Raw genomic sequence first — 18,520 nt, 5'->3', positions numbered from 1 at the left:
CCAGCTGCCATTACTGTGTGTCCCTGGGCAAGGTGCTTACCCTCTCTGAGACTCCGTGGCTTCCCCCTGCACACAGACAAAAACCCCAGCTCCTGATCCCGCCAGCCTTGAAGGGCGGCCAGCTTACCGATCTCACCTCCCACCCCATCCCCTTGCCCACCACGGTCTGGCCACACTGGCCACCCTATGGCTCTGTAAGCAAATCGTGCTTGTCCAGCCCTGAGGCTTTCGCCCAGGACACTGTTCCCCAGATCTTTTCCTTGTTGGCTCCTTCCCATCCTTTCCTTGCTAATGTCACCCACTGTCTCAAAGGAAGGGCTTCTCTGACCACCTGCCTGGGGCTCCCACCCATGCCACTGCTCTCTCTCCCCAGCCCTCTGCCCTGCTATTTTTTAGTTCACAGAATGTTATGCTATCTATCGTCAACTCTGATGACTTGCTCACTGTCTTCTCCTCCACTGAAGTGTAATTTCCATGAAGGTACGTATTTACTTATATCCTGTTCGTTTCTCTCTTCTCAAGACCTAGAACAGTACTCAACATGCAGAAAGTGTTCAATAAACACCTTTTTGAATGGCTAAATAAATGACATAGCTCTTTCTGGTGATTCTGAGGCCCTGACCCAACCTCCACGGGGCTGCTGCACTGCACAACTCTTGGGGGCCCCATTCACATTGATTACGACATCAACTTCGCCCTTGGGAGATTTCCTGGAGGCAGTCCTGCACCCTCTGCACCCACCCCACCTCCCTTAGTTGAGGACAGCGTATCTGAGGTCTGCCTGGACACCAAGTACATAGTAAACACGCGCCAGGGCTCAAGGACTCTGCAATTAGTTCCTGGAAGTATGCAATTGGGGGAGGGCCAGTGATCTCTCTTTAGCTCCATTCTTTCTTACAAAAGCTGCAACCAAAGCAGGGGCTGCCTGACACAGGTGTGGTCCCTTGGGTCCCAGGAAAAGCATGTGAATGCATCTTCCCTGTCCGTGATAACATGGGGTCAAAGCTTTAAGAAGGGAGGTGACTGATGGCTCCTTTGAGATGCAGGTCTGATGCATGCAACAAGGTACAGCCCGAAAAAGCTGCAAACCAATCCCTGGAATCTTTCAGCAACTGATGGAATAGGCTTCTGAGAAGTCTCATCCTGTTTACTCCAAATAAGGTCAGGGTGAGGACCTAGAGCCCAGAATTCTGCGACGACTGAAAGGGCACCTCTGAAACTCTCTCTGGCCTTCGGAACCCTGGACTGAGAGCACAGAGCAGGCTGGGAAGTGGAAAGGACAATGTCACCTCTCCAAACCAGTAACAGAACAGCTATTGCTTATTGGATGCTGACAAAGCTCCAGGCACCATGTCAAAAGCTCGACATCTTTTAGCACATGAAGTTTACACCAAACACTAGAAGGCTGCATCTGTTGCTACTTCTCTTTGCCAGTGAAGAAACTGAGATTCAGAGGGGCCTGAAGGATTGAACTGAGTCACCCAGCTGGTAAAGAGGAGCAGCTGGGACTCGAACCTAGGTCCTGCCTATGCCTGTGCCTGCACACTCAGCCACCATGCTTCACCTAACCGCCCCTCATCTGTTCTGGGTTATGCCACACGCATCTGACTTCTCGCAGCCTGCTGAGAGTCAGGATGACTATAATTACCGTTATTCCCATTTTTGGCGACAGGGAACGTGAAGCTCAGCAGGCCCAGGGAAGCATCAGGCTCACCCCAGAGGACCCAAACCCCCGTGATCTTGTGACCGGCCACAAAGCATTGGGACACCCTCCCAAGTCAGCCCCGAGAAGGATAAGCCTTCCTATCTATCCTTGGAGAGCCAGGTCTGACACAGACAGGAGCCACCTTGCCAGGGCTGCTAGGAAGCACCCCGAGGCTGCTCTGGCCCTCGGAGATGCTGACCCGAATCAGAGGAACCCCACGGGCCGCCCCTACCGTCATCTTCCACGGCCTGCTCCTGCTCCGTGCTGGCGTAGGTGCGAAGGAACTCGGCGAAGGCCCCGTCCCGGGCCAGCAGCTCCTGGTAGGAGCCCATCTCAGAGATCTTGCCGCCGTTCATGACGATGATGACATCCACCTGGGGCAGGTAACTGACGCCGTGCGTGACCAGGATCCGCGTCTGCAGTGGGGCGGAAACAGCTGTGTCAGCGCGCACGTGCTCGAGGGGTGGACCCAACGAAGCAATGGGCTTGAGGGGCAATCGCTGATCGCCCTGACATCAAAAGGCGTGACTCAAGGAGGAAGATGGGAGCACACACCGAGAGGAGCGCGCACACAGACGGTTGGATCAGTGGGCGTGTCCACTCTGCAACTGTGCGCCCAGGACCTCCCCTGCTCGGAGCTGGGAAGTGGCAGGAAACAGACAAAACCATCCGCACCCCGAAATCCAGGGTTGGGGGAGATAACGAACCTGGATGGTGAACGGAGAGCTGGGAGAAGTGGGGGAGCTGGAATGGGGGTAGGGGCGAGGGTGTGTGATTTTAACCAGGGTACTAAAGGAAGGCTATTTCTGAATAAAAACCTGGAGCCCAAGAGGGAGGGAGGTCAACCATGCCAATGTGTGAACTAATGAATGATGCAGCTGTAGAACAATACCCTGCCCCAATCCCCAAAAAAGAAAACATTACAGAATTTGTACATGTATCTGTGTTGTTTCCAGCAGCTGAAAAATCTAGGAGGCACTTCAGCCAACTTAACAGTAGCTACTTGAGAGCAGGGGTCAGCAAAGTTTTTCCAGAAAAGGCCAGAGAAGAAATATTTTAAGCTTCACGGGCTCTACAGTCTATGAGTCAACTACCCAACCCTGCCGCCATACCTTGAAAGAAGCCAGGAACAAAAGGTAAATGAATGGGTGTGGCTGTGTTCCAATTAAAACTTTATGTAGGGACATGGGTATTTTAATAGTTTTCACTTGCCACACAATGCTATCCTTCTTTTGATGCTTTCCCAACCACACAAAAATGTAAAAACCGTCCTCAGCTCACGGGCTGTACGAAAACAGGCAGTGGTGCAACTTGGCCCGGGAGCAGGGGGTTGTTGTCCCCAGCTCTAGGGAAATAAATAGGCTACGTGACATAGTGCTTAGAAAAATAAAGGCACATAAGAACTGCATTCTGTCACGTTAAGCTGCTGTGGCCATTTTCCTGCCACAGGAAATCTTGGGTCCTTGGTGCACAGCCTCCCCTACTCTGTCACAGGAGGTCCTGGGTGGGCTTTCCCTCTGCAAAGCCACCCCCACTATTTCACCGGGAAGAGAGGCCTCCTTTGGCCCGGCAGGTGCAACGTCCTCAAAGTGAGACCTAAGGACGATCCGCTTTATAGATGCGAGCAAGAAGGCTGCGTTAGGAAAGGAGAACTGGGAGCTGGTTCCTGACGGCCAATTACAAATAAATAAAAGGCTGGGAGAGAAAGAGTCTCAAAGGGTGCACATCCCGCCTCATCCTGGGGGTGAGACAGTTATGCCCTCAAGCCCGTGCAGCAGTACCTTGTTCTTCAGCAACCCCTTGGGACCGATCACATTCTCAAATATGTGTTTTCCCACGTGAGCGTCCACCGCCGAGAGGGGGTCGTCGAGCAGGTAGACGTCGGCGTTGCAGTAGACGGCCCGGGCCAGGCTCACGCGCTGCTTCTGGCCCCCCGACAGGTTCACGCCCTGGGGAGAAGCACAGCCGAAGGGTGGGCCTCCTGGGAAGCCCCAGGAGAGACTCAGGGAGCGCTGCTGAGCCCCAGGCCAGGGTCCTGACCACACGACATGGGTTCGAGTCCAGGCTCCCGCACATATGGCACCGGGCTCGGCCTTGCCTTCACTGCCTCCCCTCTGTAAAATGGGTGCACAGGAGAGAACCTGAGCTTCTAGCGGGTGCTGAGCCAGGCAAGTGGGAGCTGCCCAGTGCCGAGAGTGGCTGCTGACACTGCCCGCTGCTGGCTAGACCTTTGGGTCAGACTGAAGGCCCTGGGGCTGTGGATGTCCTCATGGCTGCTGCCTGTTAGCAGCTAACAGGTTTTGAGAGCTTCCTCTGGGTCTGTCACTCATGGGCAATGCCACCTACAGCTGTGGCTGTCTGTGCCCTGTGGGAGCTGAAATTCAGCCAAAACCCACTAACCAGGACGAAGGGTACCGCTTTCTAATTCGCACAAAGACTCTGCACAGACCAGTGCCAGGCCTGCCCCTCCAGCCGCAGAGAAGCCTGATGTCATTTCCACATGCGGCTGGGGCATCGGCGGGCCGGCCGCCAGGTTAACCTCCCAGCCCCGCTCCTGAGGGACGCCCGCCCTGCCTACACACACCAGGGGCAGATGCCTGCCCCAAGCTCATCAGAGCATGCCCTCCCCTGCTCCAGATTTGGGGATGGGGCCTAGACAGGGAGAGTCAGGAGTCTCTGAGTGGCAAAAACCAATGAAGGAAAAAGATGATGTGCAGAACAGCAGAGACAAAAGATGGAGGAGGTGCTGAGCTGCTGTCCCAGCCCCTCCCGGAACCCTCATCCCGGCTACTACGTTCCAGCTCTTGAATTCCAGGCAGTGCATTTGCATACTTCAACTGGCCTCTCGTTTTTGTTTACACAAACTCGGGCTTCTTTGCAAACCTAAGAGCCTCAATGTTCTTTTTTTTTTTTTTCTTCTTTTCAAGGGACTGAAGATTTATCTCGAACAAAACAAACTGTTTACAAAATAAGAAAGCTGGTGGACTCAAAGGCTTAGAACTAAAACCAAACACACAGGTGAGCTCTCTGCCCTTGTGCCCGTGGAAGACGTTCAGAACTGCTGTGGAACACACCTGCGTGCTGAGTGCGCGCGTGAGATGACCAGTGTGAGTGCAGCAGGGGCAGGGGTGGCAAAACAAGTCAGCCAGCGAAAAGGGACAGGAGCGTATTCCAGGCAGAAGGAAGGGAAGGAGGCCTGGGGGACTGCGGCCCACAGGTGAGGGGAGGGGGGCACAAAGAGCAGACCCCCTTAGAAGTGACAACATGCAGCAGGTAAAATTTTGGTCGTGGATGGAAGTGATGGTAGCACAACACTGAAAAACTTTAAAAACAAAAATAATAATGTTCACAAGTAAGAATATGGCCTAAGGGTCAAGCCCCGCACTTCAAGGCTGCGCAGCCTCAGGTGAGTTACGTAGCCTCTCTGTGCTTCTATTTCCTCAACTGTTAGATGAGGACAGCAATGAATCCCATCACACAGGCTTGTTGTGAAGATAAAATGGGCTAATACGTTTAAATTATTTATCTTAGGATCTGGCACATAGTAAATGCCCAACAAGTATCAGCTATTATGTTACTGATGGTTGTCATTATCATCACAATGAAAAGGACTGTAAGCACTTGAATTGTTGGCCCCAAGTCTTCACCATTCCTGTTTTATGCCTTGAGTCAGGTGAAAAGTCAAAGATACTTCAAAGGTAGAATGTACTTCCTGGCTCCCTGCCTTTGGGCTCAGCCAAGTGACTTGCTTTATGGGTGCAAGGGACAATACGCCTTAAGGGATATCATGTTTTTATTACTCTCTTGGACTCCTACTATCACCTGAGAAGAACACCCCCCTTCGGTATCTTGGGTCCCCGTAAAGAACAATGTGGGCAGATCTAGCCAAACCTGCAGCCTGGAGCATAAAAGTAGAGCCACCCAGCTACGCCAAGCCTGGGTCAGCTGATTGTAGCTGACTCACAGACCCACAGGCATGAGAATAAGTATTTGTGGTTGTAAGCGTCTGAGATATTTTTTTGTGTCTCTTTTGTTACATAGCAACAGTTGACTGATACAGGGGCCGATGCCAAAGCCATACTGACCTTCTCGCCAATCTCTGTGCGGTCCCCACTGGGCAGGATTTCCAGGTCTGGGAGGAGGGCACAGGCCTCGATCACAGCTTTGTAATACTGCTCCCGCAGCTGGTGTCCGAAAAGGATGTTTTCTCGGAGAGAATCATTCTGGATCCAGGCCTGCTGGGGGACGTAGGCCACGGAGCCCTGGGCGGCAAACAGGGAGGAGGGCAGGAGAGACAGACAGGTGTGGTTAGCGAGACATCAGCAGCCCTCCCACCTGCCAGGTTGGTCCTACTTCTCAAGAAACTTTCACCACCCTTCTCGTCTCAACAGGGCATTTCCTTTTGAACAAGAGGGAAACTGAGCCACAAAGGTCTACAGATGCTGGGGTGGATTAGAACTCACATGACAAGTCAAATGTTCACTCCAATTTCAGGACTAGAGTTGAAATCCTCACTGATGAGATTATAGTGTGATTAGGAAATATCTGCTGAGCATCTACAGCAGTGAAGAAAACCTCGGCCTCCACGGAGTGGAGGTCCTTGGGATGGATCAGTTATTTGACTACTATGATGCTAAGAAATACATCAGTCCTTTTAAAAAGGGAGTCTGAGCTTAGGACATCAGGGAGAGAAGAATCTCTTGATGAAATTTAAGTAAGGACTTCTATAACAAAACAGCCAATTTCAAAGGTTCTTTTGTTTTCATTTCCATATAACATATGATGTCAAGTAAGGCATGAAAATAAGGGCTATGCTAAGAGTATTTGTTTTATATATTCTTTAGTAACAATAATGCTGAAATTGTCCGCGCTGGTCCACATGGCAGAGTGAGATCCCTCAGAGCTCTGGCCCCGACAGAAGCCTTGAACAAACAGCTCCAGAAAACAGTGAAAGGACTGCAGAAACAGCACGAGTTTCGAGTCAAAAGAAAGGCTTCTTAAAAGCAGTAGGTTCTCGTGGTGGCCTGGCTGACCCGTCCCTCACCCCTCACTGGTTCCAGAGCGGGGAGAGTGATCCTCGGGCACATACAGGGATGTTGTACGTCTGGCCCAATCTGCTGTGGTGGCCTGAGGGGCTCGTCACCCTCTCACTTGTTCTGCGCATAGAAGGCAGCTCACCAACACTCTCTGCTACAGAAAGTGGTGGAGAGAGGCAGATCGTGCTGCCTGGGGTAAGGGAGAGCTGGCTGCAGGAACCAGATTTCCTGGGGAAGAAGAGACATTCAAAACTGGGTCAAGGGGGGAATTCCTGGAGTCACATGCATCTGCTCAAGATAAGAGGCATGTGCAGAAAGGACCAGGGAGGCCACTAGGCTTTGCCCTGGAGCTAGTCACTCAACTCACTGTATGGATTGACTCCCACAGGACAGTCTGCAAGGACTGAAAAAGGTATTTTCTTTTCTTCCCTCCTTCTTCTTCTTTTTCTTTTTCTTTCTTTTTTTTTTTTTTTTTGTTAGCTCCTGACAGTCAAAAAAGTTCTGCCATATAACACCAGCTGGATACAAGCATAAGGAATAGATGCCTGAGTCTAAACTTCAGTAACACATTAAAATATTAAAATGTCCAGATTTCAACAAAAGATTACAAAACGTAAGAGGAAATAAGAAGGGATAGCACAGGCAACAGAGAAGATTAAAGCATTAGAAATCAATGAGGATGCCAGACCTGGGGCCTACCAAAGACTTTAAAAAACAGCCCTCAACATGCGCAAAGAGCTAAAGGAAAACATGGACAAAGAACTAAAGGAAATCAGGAAATGACAGATGAACACAAAGAGAATATCAACAGAGAGATGGAAATGATCCAGAGCTGAAGACCACAGTAATGGAAATTAAAAATTCCCTTAGAGGGGTTCAGCAGCAGACTGGAGCTGGCAGAAGAAAGAATCAGTGAACTTGAAGATAAGACAGTTGAAATCATCCAATTTGAGGAGCAGAAAAAGGAAGAAAGGATGAGAAAAGTGAATGGAGCATGAGAAACAGAGAGACACCATCAAGCATACCATTATATGCACTGAGGGAGTAAAAGAAGGACAAGAAAGAGAGACAAGGGCAGTGAGAAACATTCAAAGAAAGAATGGCTGCAAACTTGCCAAATTTAACAAAAGACAGGGATAGACACATCTGAGATGCACAACGCATTCCAAACAAGATAAACCCAAACAGACCCACACTTTGGCATATTACAGTCAAGCTACTGAAAGCCAGTGATAATGAATTCAGAAAGCAATAAGAGAAGCAACGTGTCACAAAGGAGCCTCAATAAGATTAAGCGCCAACTTCTCATCGGAAACCACAGATGTAGAAAGGCTTCAAGGATAACCAAAAAACTGCCAACCAAGAATTCTGTATCCAGCAAACATCTTTCACAAATATGGAAGAAATCAAGACATTCCCAACAACAACAGCTGAGAAACTTCATCACCATTAGCATGGACCTACAAAAGCTGCTAAAGAGAGTTCTGCAGGCTGAAAGGAAATGACAGCAGACAACAGATCAAAGTGGCATGAAGGAATAAAGATCTCCAGTAATGGTAGAGATAGGGTAAATATAAATGCCTCTACTACTGTATTTTTGTTTGTGACTCCACTTTTTACTTCCTACAGGATCTAAGCAGCAAATGCAATAAACTGTAGTAAGAAATCAGTGGTTTTGGACTTACAATGTATAAACACAATTTGTGACAAGAACTACATAAAGGTGAGAGGACAGAGGCATTCATGAACATGATCTGTGTGTATTATTAAAGTTAAACCAAAGCAAGCAAGATTTTTATAGAAATATGACATTAAATTTAATCCCCATGCTAACTACAAAGAAACCATCAGCGTGTATACAAGCACGGAGACGGAAAGTAGGAGACAGGGTGCCGGGGCAGCAGGTAAGGGGATGGGTAGTCAGTGCATACCGGGTGCAGGCTTTCTGTCTGAGAGATGTAATAGAAGCTGTAGTAATGGAAGGTGGTGAGGGTGCTGCCACACTTTGAATGTGATTAATCTCACTGAATGGTATGTTTGAGAAGGGCTGAGATGGGACCATTTATGTTGTATAAATGTTCCCACAACAAATTCAAAAAAAAAAAGAAAGAAAGAAAGAGCAACTAGAGAGATAATGTCAATTAAAGGCAATACATGATGCTGGATGGGAGCCAATAAGGGGGGACAGAAGGCTCAAAAGCACATTATTGGGGGCCTGTCAAAAAATTGGATATAGACTGTAAGCTTTACCATCAGTTCTACATTTCTTGAACTTGATAACAGCACTTAAGATGATTACATAAGTGAATAGCCTCGTTCTTAGGAAACGCACATGACAATGTTAAGTGTTCAAGAAGCATGATACATACAACCTACACTCAAGTGTTCACAACATGGATTGATAAATAGATTGACAAATGGGAAGTTGGATGGATAGACAGAATGATATGGCAAGCGTGGCAAAATGTTAAAATTGGTGGATCTGGGCACCTGGGAGACGGGTAGGTTGCAGTTTCCCATATCAGGTTTGCATTATTTTTGTAACCTGTAAGTTAGAAAGTATTTCAAAATAACAAGTCAAAGATTTTTTTTAAACGCAAATATTGCTTTTTAAAAAGTTAAACAGGGACCAAAAGATGAGGAGACGGTGATCTGACAAAGAGATGCGGGAAGATCATTCCAGACCAAGGGGGGCAGCACATCAAAGGCCTGGAGGTGAGGGGGCATGGCACAGCCGAGGAACCGGAAGGCCACTGTGCCGGGAGCACCTGGGGGAGGGACAGAGTGGGAAAGAGCTGGCGGGGCCAGCTACGGGTCACGGTGAAGAATGGGCTTGGTTGAAGAGACAATGGGGAGCCACTGAGGATTCCTAAATAAGGGAATTCTGGAGGGAAGAAGGCTGAACTGCAGGGAACCCAGGCACCCTGCCTGTTCATCCCAATTCTCAGAGAAGTAACTAAGCTGCTGATTCCAATACCCTAACTTACAGGAGGCCAAAATATCCTAAAACCTCACAGTGGAATACATGCTAATCTAAAATAATTTATAATTCAGGCATAGGATGCACAAGCCGTATCAACTAGGATGTGTGGATAAACCGCAATTTGTAGACATATTTTTAGCACCTCCCTTACCAGGTCTGAAAAATGAGTCACAAACAAATCTATAACTTTGTCAAACTCTTGAAGAACTCAGTGCAGCCTCAACTCCAGTATCCATTGCTTTCGTAGTTAGAGGCATTTTACTCTAAGATGCTGCTTCACAATCCGTGGGGGACGGACAATACCCTCCCCTCCAAAGGCCATCTGGTGACGATTAAAGATATTTTTGTTTGTCACAACTGGAAGGTGCTACTGTTACCTGGTGGGTGGATATCGAGGATGCTGCTAAACAAGCTACGATGCCTGGACAGCCCCACACAGCACAGAATAACCAGTCCAAAATGTCAATAGCTCCGAGGGCGAGGAAACCCTGGGCTAATGAAACATAATGCAATGCTGAGCCCTCCGTCCCTGGTAATTTTCTTCCATGAACCTAGCTTGCCTTGCCCATCAATATTACTTTATAGCATGCCCTTACAAGGAACGACAGAACATGTCTTAAATCAACACCTAAATGTTATTTGTTTGGACCCAACTACTGCAAAAACTTTTTGAACTGGGCTAAAGGGCATTTTATAATTGACAAAGAAAGGATTTTGCTTGGAAAAATAAGCAAGGGCATAAACCAGCATTCCCCAAATTCTCAGAGAAAGTAGTTCTGAGAATGTAAATAAATAGGAGCTGTACAGACAGAAGAAAGGAGCATTGCATTATACCTGAGGCATATTAGGTTAAACAAAGTTAAATAGATTTTTTCCTTCTTGCAGGTCTTCTCAGAGCCTTTATTTTGTTATAATGTTTATTATAACTCTCAAGAGAGAAGGAGTCAGAACTCTTATTTCCCAACTTTGTTTGAACCCAGAACCTTTTATTCTTCAAACACCCCACAAGACAAGAATGCTGCAGAATATACTTCAAGAAATGTTGGCATTAACAAAATTTCAAACGAAATATTCCTACACCAGGAATAAACGCCTTTGCTGGGAATGAACTAAAAGCAAAATAATGCTCCTGATTTCCAAAGGGACTCATCCGTTCACTTCAGCAATCCTCTTAAACTCTTAAACTCTCTCCTGGGGAATATTTCTACTTAGTTCAAAGTACTCTGCATTTAAAAGCAATAAAACTGTTGTCTCCGTTTAGTCCCTTATTAAGAATTCAACTGACACTCAAAGAATTTAAACTGTTCCATTAATAGAAATCCTCTAAGAAAATATTCCAACATCATAAATAAAAAATTTCAAGTTTTGTTGTATTTACATAAAGAAGAACCTGAAGAACCATATAGAGAAAGAACAATCCAGAAGACTCGAATGCCCAGAGAGGGCACGTGTGGCTGCGCCCTCACTGAGGACAGGGAGGGGAGGAAAGGAGAGGAAGAGCATGCCAGAAAGCATTTGCACACTGACCTGTCATTTATTGAGGGCCTATTACGTGCTGGGCACTTCTCTAGGTACTGGGATATAGCAGGGACTAAATGACACCAAAATCCCTGCCTTCTAGAATGCCACAAAGAATAGCAGAAAGGAGATGAGAGAGATGGAGAGAAAGACCCTGTTGCTTTCATTTCTCGCACAGGGACAGTCATAAGATGAGACACGGCATTGCTCTCGTCCCTTCCCTGGGGCAGACAGCCCTGCCCCTGTCCACCTCTTCTCCTGATCCCCCCAGGCCTCAGGAGCTGCCCCCACTCAGACCTTGGCCATACCTTGATAGCTGCGTGGCCCTCCACCTTGTCCATCTCGGCCAACAGCGCTGAGAGCAGAGACGACTTCCCGCAGCCTACCTGGCCTACCACAGCTACCAAGGCCCCTTCCGGAATGGAGAAGGTGATGCTGAAATGACACAACGCAGCTGCCTCAGCCATGCTCTCCCTAAACCAGATCTGTGGGCAGCTTCCCCTACCCATGAGAATCTGGGCTTAGCCAGGGAGACACGGGGGTGCTGCAGATAAGCGAGACGGAAGGCTCGGCTGTCACATGCATTTAGGGCCTCCAAATTCCTTCCTCCGTGTGCAAGGTGGAGCTGAGTTCAGTGAACAGTCTCTGAGGGTCTCAGCATGAGTCCCGGGGCAGATGCCAGGAGGTAAAACAGTACTGAGAGACTCCGGGGACCACGGGAAGCAGGGAGAGCCCTCGGAAGGTCACTGGCTTTGCCTGGGGGCACAGAACAGGTGTCCTGGAGAAGCGACACCTCAATGCAACTTCTGAGGACTGGGAAAGCGCGAGGGTGTGGTCAGGGATTGCCAGGTCAGAGATGAGACAGGATGAGGCAGTGGGGAGTCAGGGGACACTGGAGGCAGGCAGGGGACACTGGAGGGGGGCGGTGGCCGGTGGACCTGATTGGACTCCCAAGGAGGCTGTGCTGAGATGCGCCCACTTTGCAAGCCGCTGAGGGTTGGAGGCAGGGGATTGACATGAGTGAATCTGACTGGGTTCCATAAAGACGTTTCTAGTGAAATTATTCTTTTTGTGGTTTTTTTTTTTCCAATTAAAAAATTTTTTTGGAATTTTAAAATACCAAAAAACACCAAACGAATGCAAACATTCCTAACTTTTGATCATTCCGTTCTACATATATAATCGGTAATTCACAATATCATCACATAGTTGCATATTCATCATCATGATCATTTCTTGGAACATCTAGTGAAATTACTCTTTACAAATAGCCATTTAAGTACTCCTCAAAGAATAAAATACATTGCCTTTATGTCTAGGCAATTCCACCCCAAAGAACTGAAAATAGGGACTTGGCCACTCCGTAAGCTTTTGTTCATAGCAGCATTCTCACAATAGCCAAAAGGTGAAAGCAACCCAAGCGCCCACTGAGAGATGAATGGATAAATAAAAGGCAGCCTATCTCTACGATGGGTCATTATTCAGTCTTAAAAAGGAATGAAGTTCTGATACATGCTACAACATGGACGCACCTTGAAAACATCATGCTGAATGAGAGAAACCAGACACAAAAGGATAAATATTGTACCACTTCCCTTTTTGAAAATATCTAGAACAAGCAAATTCAGAGAAACAGAAAGTAGATTAGAGGTTACCGGGTACTGGTGGTGGGACAGGGATAACGGGAGTTATTGCTTAATGGGTGCAGAGTTTCTGTTTGGGAAGATGGAAAAGTTTTGGTAACAGATGCTGGTGTTGGCAGCACAATTTTGAGAACGTAATTAATGCCACTGAGTTGTACACTCAAAAATGGACAAAATGGGAAGTTAATGCTATATGGATCTGCTACAATAAAAATAAAAATGGTTAAAAGGTCAAATTTTATGTTACGTATGTTTCCACAATAGTATTATTTTAAAATAACGATAGGTCAAGTAAAATAAAATAAGCTCTTCAAAAATTCACTGAGAACGCTAAGTCAATGCGTAGCTGCCAGCGGGATTGGCTGTGTGCTCCCTCCCATCGCAGCCTGAGCTCCAATTTTGCTCAGGCGGAGAGGACAGGTATCTCCAGCCATGCTGGGTTTACTTATATTGGCTGTGCTTCTCCCAAGAGGCTGCTGCGATTTTAATATATTAATGGAAATGTTAGGTTTTGGTGACACTCATCATTTAATGCTTGTGAAATTGCTGCAGGCTGATATTGAGTCTTTTGTTCCGATAAAATGGACAAGGAACACGATGGCTGCTAGGAGGAGAATGGATTGAGGCCAGAAGGGATCAGGAAGCAACTGGCACTGACTAGAGAGATCTCAATATTTTTATAGGAGGACAGAGGCAATGACTGAATGGAGGCACGTCCAGGGACACCAAAGAGGAAGGACAACTCAGCCTTTGACAAAGGATGGAGAGAAGGATGGGGCAAAGATATGGGTTATGCTGTTGGGGGAGCAGGGCAAGAGAGATAAACTAAAACTGAAGCAGAAAGGATTTAAGTTAGACACAAGGAAGAACTTCTTAAACATGCATGAATTTTCAAGGGAGGTTTTGTACAGATTCTGTTCCCTGGAAAACTTTGTTCTTGCTCCCACCTCCTCCCCAGATAAAACACAGCAGGAATTTGGCTCTCTAGCAGGTGGTTGTTTACTGGCACATGGGATACATCTGACCTCCTAAACTAAAAGGACTCTGTTGGCCCTACATTTTGGGGACTCTGTAAAAGAGGCCTGAAAGAGCCACTGCGCAAGGACTCCAGCCAGAAAGAAATATGAGGCACTTGACAAGTTATCCGGGGGACCAGGTCAATTCCCCGGATGTTGTGTGCTTTGGAAAGATAAGGATGAGCCCAGGCGGGCAGGGTACCATGTAGGGCAGTGCTGAGTAAGGATGAGTCCCCAGGACCTTGGCGTTCTGACCGTTGCTGTAAGTGGACGAGAACCTGGTCCAGCAGAGCCTGGCTGGCCTCAAGCAGCATCCTGCCTGGCACAACCTTTGGTTCCAGAAGGGGCATTTCACCTAGTTGGGGCAACTAAGAGGCAGCTGGTCGGCTGAAGAGGGAGAAAGGACCCCTGGAGGTACGAAGGCATCTGCCATCATGAGGGACAGTGAAGCAAAGACAGAGAGAGAGAGGCCTAGTGGTGTCACTTGAGTCCTAGATCCCACTGTACCCGAAAGGGGAACTTTTCCATCACGGGAGCCCAGCATTTCCCTTTTGCCCAGCGCTGTCTGCACAGGGTTTCGGCCACAATCAGAGGGAAACCTCTGTGCCAGGCACTACTCTCTCATCTGCTCCTCACCACCATCTGTCCAAGCAGGTGTGGCTGGCCCCACTTGCTAGGTTAAACTGAGGCTCAGACAGGCAAAGCGACCTGTCCAAGGCCGCAGAGTTGGAACGTGGCTGATATTCAATCCCAAAGCCCCGTCCGCGGTCCTTTCCACGTCCCCACGGGATGCCCGCCCCCCACTTACCCACTGAGCGTGGGAGGGTCGTTCCGAGCCCAGGTGAAGGTGGCGTTCCTCATGGCGACGCTATCTGTCCCCCCGCCTGGAAAGCACAGGAGGCAACAAGTCAGGCACGGAGGACGTCATGGCACCGGGCATGGGGAGGATGCCCTCACTTTTTGTTTCTCTTTCCTAACGGGCCAGATTGGCCCTGGGGGCAGCCGTCAGGCATCACCTGGTCCCACTGGCCAGTTTCTGGAAGGAAAATCCAAGCCAGCAGTTTTGGAGGCAGCCTCAGACCCAGAAAGCAGAAGGGAGCCACGAGAGGGCTGTGCCCTGAGAACAGGGGGCTGTGCCAGCACGATACCCCCACGGCAGATGGATCACGAGGGCTACTCCTCAGCCCCACCTCGGACAGGATGGGGCAATGTCAGCAGGGAGCAAACCTCACCCTGACCCTCATGCAAACACGCTCTCCTACAAGCTGAGCTGTCCTCAATGCAGTCAAAGGAGGGTCCCTGGCCCCTCAACCCCCGGGTCCCAGGCAGCCTCTTGGTGCACCGGCCTGCCTCCACTCTGTCTCCTCCAGCCATGCCACCATGCACACCTCCGAGCAGGTCAGTCCTTCTAAAACACCAGTCACAGCAAACACACAAACAAAAAAAGCTTAAACAAAAGTCCAGGACACAGGACCGGAAGTGCAGCATGAAGCAGAGGCGAGGGGAGAGTACAAGACAAGGCGTCCGTCACAGCTCTGCCTGCTGCACCTCCGCCGTCACCGACTTTTCCTGCCCTTATTTTCCTTTTACTTCATGTCCCTCACTTAAAAAAAAAAAAAATGTCTCTGAACGATAAGCTACCTGAAAACCATCTGGAGAGAAGGTGGAATATTTTTCTGAAGTTGTCAGACAACAAAAAAAAAACTCCCACACACATTAAAGAAACAAAAACCCGCGGTGGGAGGAAGTCACTGGTTAACCTAAGCTCCCTCCCTCACTTCCCCCAACACAGAACCATCGAGGAGTCTGCTAGGTGCTGCCTGTTAGTGCGGTTAATGTTTGTTATTAAGTTCCTGGGAGATGCAGCTGTGCATGAAGGGATAAATTAATTAGGTGCAAAATGAACAAAGCTACCAATAAAGGTCCACACCACAGCCTGCCAAAGAAAGGCACCTTTGCTCCCACCCACAGGAGGAAACTGAGGATAAAGGGGGGCACAGCCTGCTGGGCACATGCAGCTAGTGAGTGAGGTGGAGGCAGGTCCGTGTCTATGGTCCTCGTATGTCTGTCTGTCCACCCAGAACGGAAACCAGGTCTGGGGCCCAGGAACCTGAGCCCTGCCTCCCAGAAGGAAAACAATAGCACAAGTTCACCCTCCTGGGATGGGCGAGACGAAGTCCGTGAGGTCTGTCTTGGCTTCCTGTCCACCAGGGACAAGCTGCCAGGCAAAGCCAAAAGCCCAGAGCAGCCCAGGCAAAGGGGAGGCTGCAGGGGAGGCCCAGGGCACAGACACACACCGTCTTTAACAGGCTGCCGTTGGATGCTGTCCGGCTCCAGCTCCTCGTGGGAGAGAAAGACCCTGAGGCGTTTGAGGGACACACTTGCCTACAAAGAAAGCAATTACAGGGCATAGTTATTTTTAAGAGCATTCATTTAAAAGCACACGGATGCTTGACTCTGTGTGGTTTCCTCTGGGTGCAGGGAGGACCACACCCTCCCTTCTGTCTTAAGGTGTCAAATTCTCTACAGCGAGTGTGTATTTCAGAACAAAAAATAAAGCAGGTTCCTGGTTCTTGTTTGTTGTCCTTTAAATGCCTACAAGTAGCTTTCAAGAGAAGGGTAGGGAGACTTTCCTGGATGAAAAGGGACTTTAGAAACATAACCACCAAATGCAGTGAGTCCTGATTCAAAGAGCCCCCCATCTTTGCAAAAATGTAAAGACATTTTTGATGCGATCCAGACAATTCTAAAGTGGACTGGGTATTATTTTAAGAAATTACTTTCTGTTAATTTTGTTAGGGATGATAATGGTGCTGGGATTTAAGACGAGATGCATGAGGAAGTATTTATGCATTTTATGCACAGGATGTCAAAAGTTCTGGGATTGCTTGAAAATTCTTCAGCAAAGAATGGTAGGGAGGGATGGAGATAGAAAAAGTGTTAGATGAAACCACAAAACGTTGATGTTGCTGAATCTGGTCATGAGTTCACGGGGGCTGGTTTACTATACTGGTCTCTAGTTCTGTGTACATTTGAAATGTTTCAAGACAGAAAGTTGTTTTGTTTTTAATAAAACCTACAACCAGAGTCATAATCTTAAGGCGGACTCATCTTTGTGACTGAAGCTGGAATTTTCAAAATGAACCCACACCATGCTCAGGAGATGAGTGCAAAAAGTACGAGTGGCAAAAAAGTGGAAGGAGCAAACAGTGTGAAAAGTGTGACAAACCACAAGATTTCCTCTCCCGTGGGAGCAGCCGATTGCATTTTAGGGGCTCTGGGGGTTCTAGCCTGGGTTTTTTAAATGGGGGGGTCAAAATCTACTAGTGGGTTGTAAAGTCAATTTAGTGCATCTAGAACCACGTTAAAAAAAAGAAGCTAGAATAGGATGGGGCAGGCTCAAACAACACAACACAATATTTCAGAACAAATCTGACAGAGCAAGAGAGAGCTTCGCTGCATTTGAAACAAAAGTGCCATCAAGAAGTGTTTCTTGGTGGGCAAGTAAAACATATGGATTAAAAATAAATAAATAATAAGGGGAACAAATGTTGAAATAAATTTAGTAGATTGAAATGCTAGTGATCGGTGAAGGGGAGGGGTAAGGGGTATGGAATGTACGAATTTTTTTGTCTTTTTATTGCTGTTTTTGAATTGATGCAGACGTTCTAGAAAATGATCATGATGATGAATATATAACTATGTGATCATAGTGTGAGTTATTGATTATAAAATAAGAACGGAATGATCATATGATAAGAATGTTTGTGTTTGTATGTGGTTATGTATCATAAATAAAAAATAAATTAATTTTAAAAAAGAAAGGGAGGGGTAAGGGGTATGGGATATACGAATTTTTTTCTGTCGTCTTTTTATTTCTTTTTCTGGATTAATGCAATTATTCTAAGAAATGATCATGACGATGACTATGCAACTATGTGAGGATACTGTGAATTACTGATTACATATGTAGAACGGAACGATCATATGTTAAGAATGTTTGTGTTTCTTTGTTGTCATATTTTTCTAAGAAATTTTAAAATTTATTAAAAAAGTATTCCTTGGGGGTGTGGAAAGCCTCGGGGCTAGGCCTTGCCCTGTCCACGGGCCCCATGGGAAGTGCAGGGAGAGGAACTCTGATGCTGGCTGCTCTGTCTCCCCGAGCCCAGAGACCCCCAGCCCCGCCCCGCCCCGCCCCGTGCCCTCCCGAGCCTCGCCGCGCACCTGCACGATGCTGCTGATGACCATGGGGAGAATATTCAGGGGGAACCGGAGGATGTTGAACAAGGCCAGGGACACGAAGGCTTTCTGGGCATCGAGGATGTTGTTCTTGTCGACGGTCACGTAGACGGCAAACGTGGACAGGGCCACCTGGAAGGAGAAGACGCAGCGCCAACTCAGGAGCCGTCGCCCTCCCACCGTGGTGCATTAGGCCATCCCCCTGTGGGACGCGTCAGGCGACAGCTGGCCGCAGGATGCGACGGAGGAAGCCCAGGGCAGTGTCTAGCATGCCACAGGTGCTCACTAGACACTCAGAAAACGAACCACGTGAGTGACTGTCCGGGAGCCCAAAGGCCCAGCCCCTCCTGCCGCCTTCTCACAGCACACCAGGTGAAATT

General features: G+C 48.1%; 1 protein-coding gene across 1 annotated transcript in view; it reads right to left on the bottom strand.

The window, feature by feature from the left end:
• The window catches only part of ABCC1 (ATP binding cassette subfamily C member 1 (ABCC1 blood group)), a 118,525-nt gene that overhangs the window by 34,911 nt on the left and 65,094 nt on the right, over positions 1 to 18,520 (bottom strand). Inside the window, exons 13-19 of the mRNA XM_077141674.1 lie at positions 18,126 to 18,272; positions 16,199 to 16,286; positions 14,710 to 14,785; positions 11,551 to 11,677; positions 5,791 to 5,967; positions 3,487 to 3,654; positions 1,938 to 2,121 (exon numbers count right to left, since the gene is read on the bottom strand). Coding sequence (XP_076997789.1) covers positions 1,938 to 2,121; positions 3,487 to 3,654; positions 5,791 to 5,967; positions 11,551 to 11,677; positions 14,710 to 14,785; positions 16,199 to 16,286; positions 18,126 to 18,272 — 967 coding nt within the window. The remainder of the gene's footprint in view (positions 1 to 1,937; positions 2,122 to 3,486; positions 3,655 to 5,790; positions 5,968 to 11,550; positions 11,678 to 14,709; positions 14,786 to 16,198; positions 16,287 to 18,125; positions 18,273 to 18,520) is intronic.

Source organism: Tamandua tetradactyla, chromosome 23 (genome assembly GCF_023851605.1).
Source record: "Tamandua tetradactyla isolate mTamTet1 chromosome 23, mTamTet1.pri, whole genome shotgun sequence".
In the NCBI taxonomy this organism is placed as follows: Eukaryota; Metazoa; Chordata; class Mammalia; order Pilosa; family Myrmecophagidae; genus Tamandua; species Tamandua tetradactyla.
Note: the sequence above shows the minus strand (reverse complement) of the source record. Positions and strands in the feature narration are given on the sequence as shown.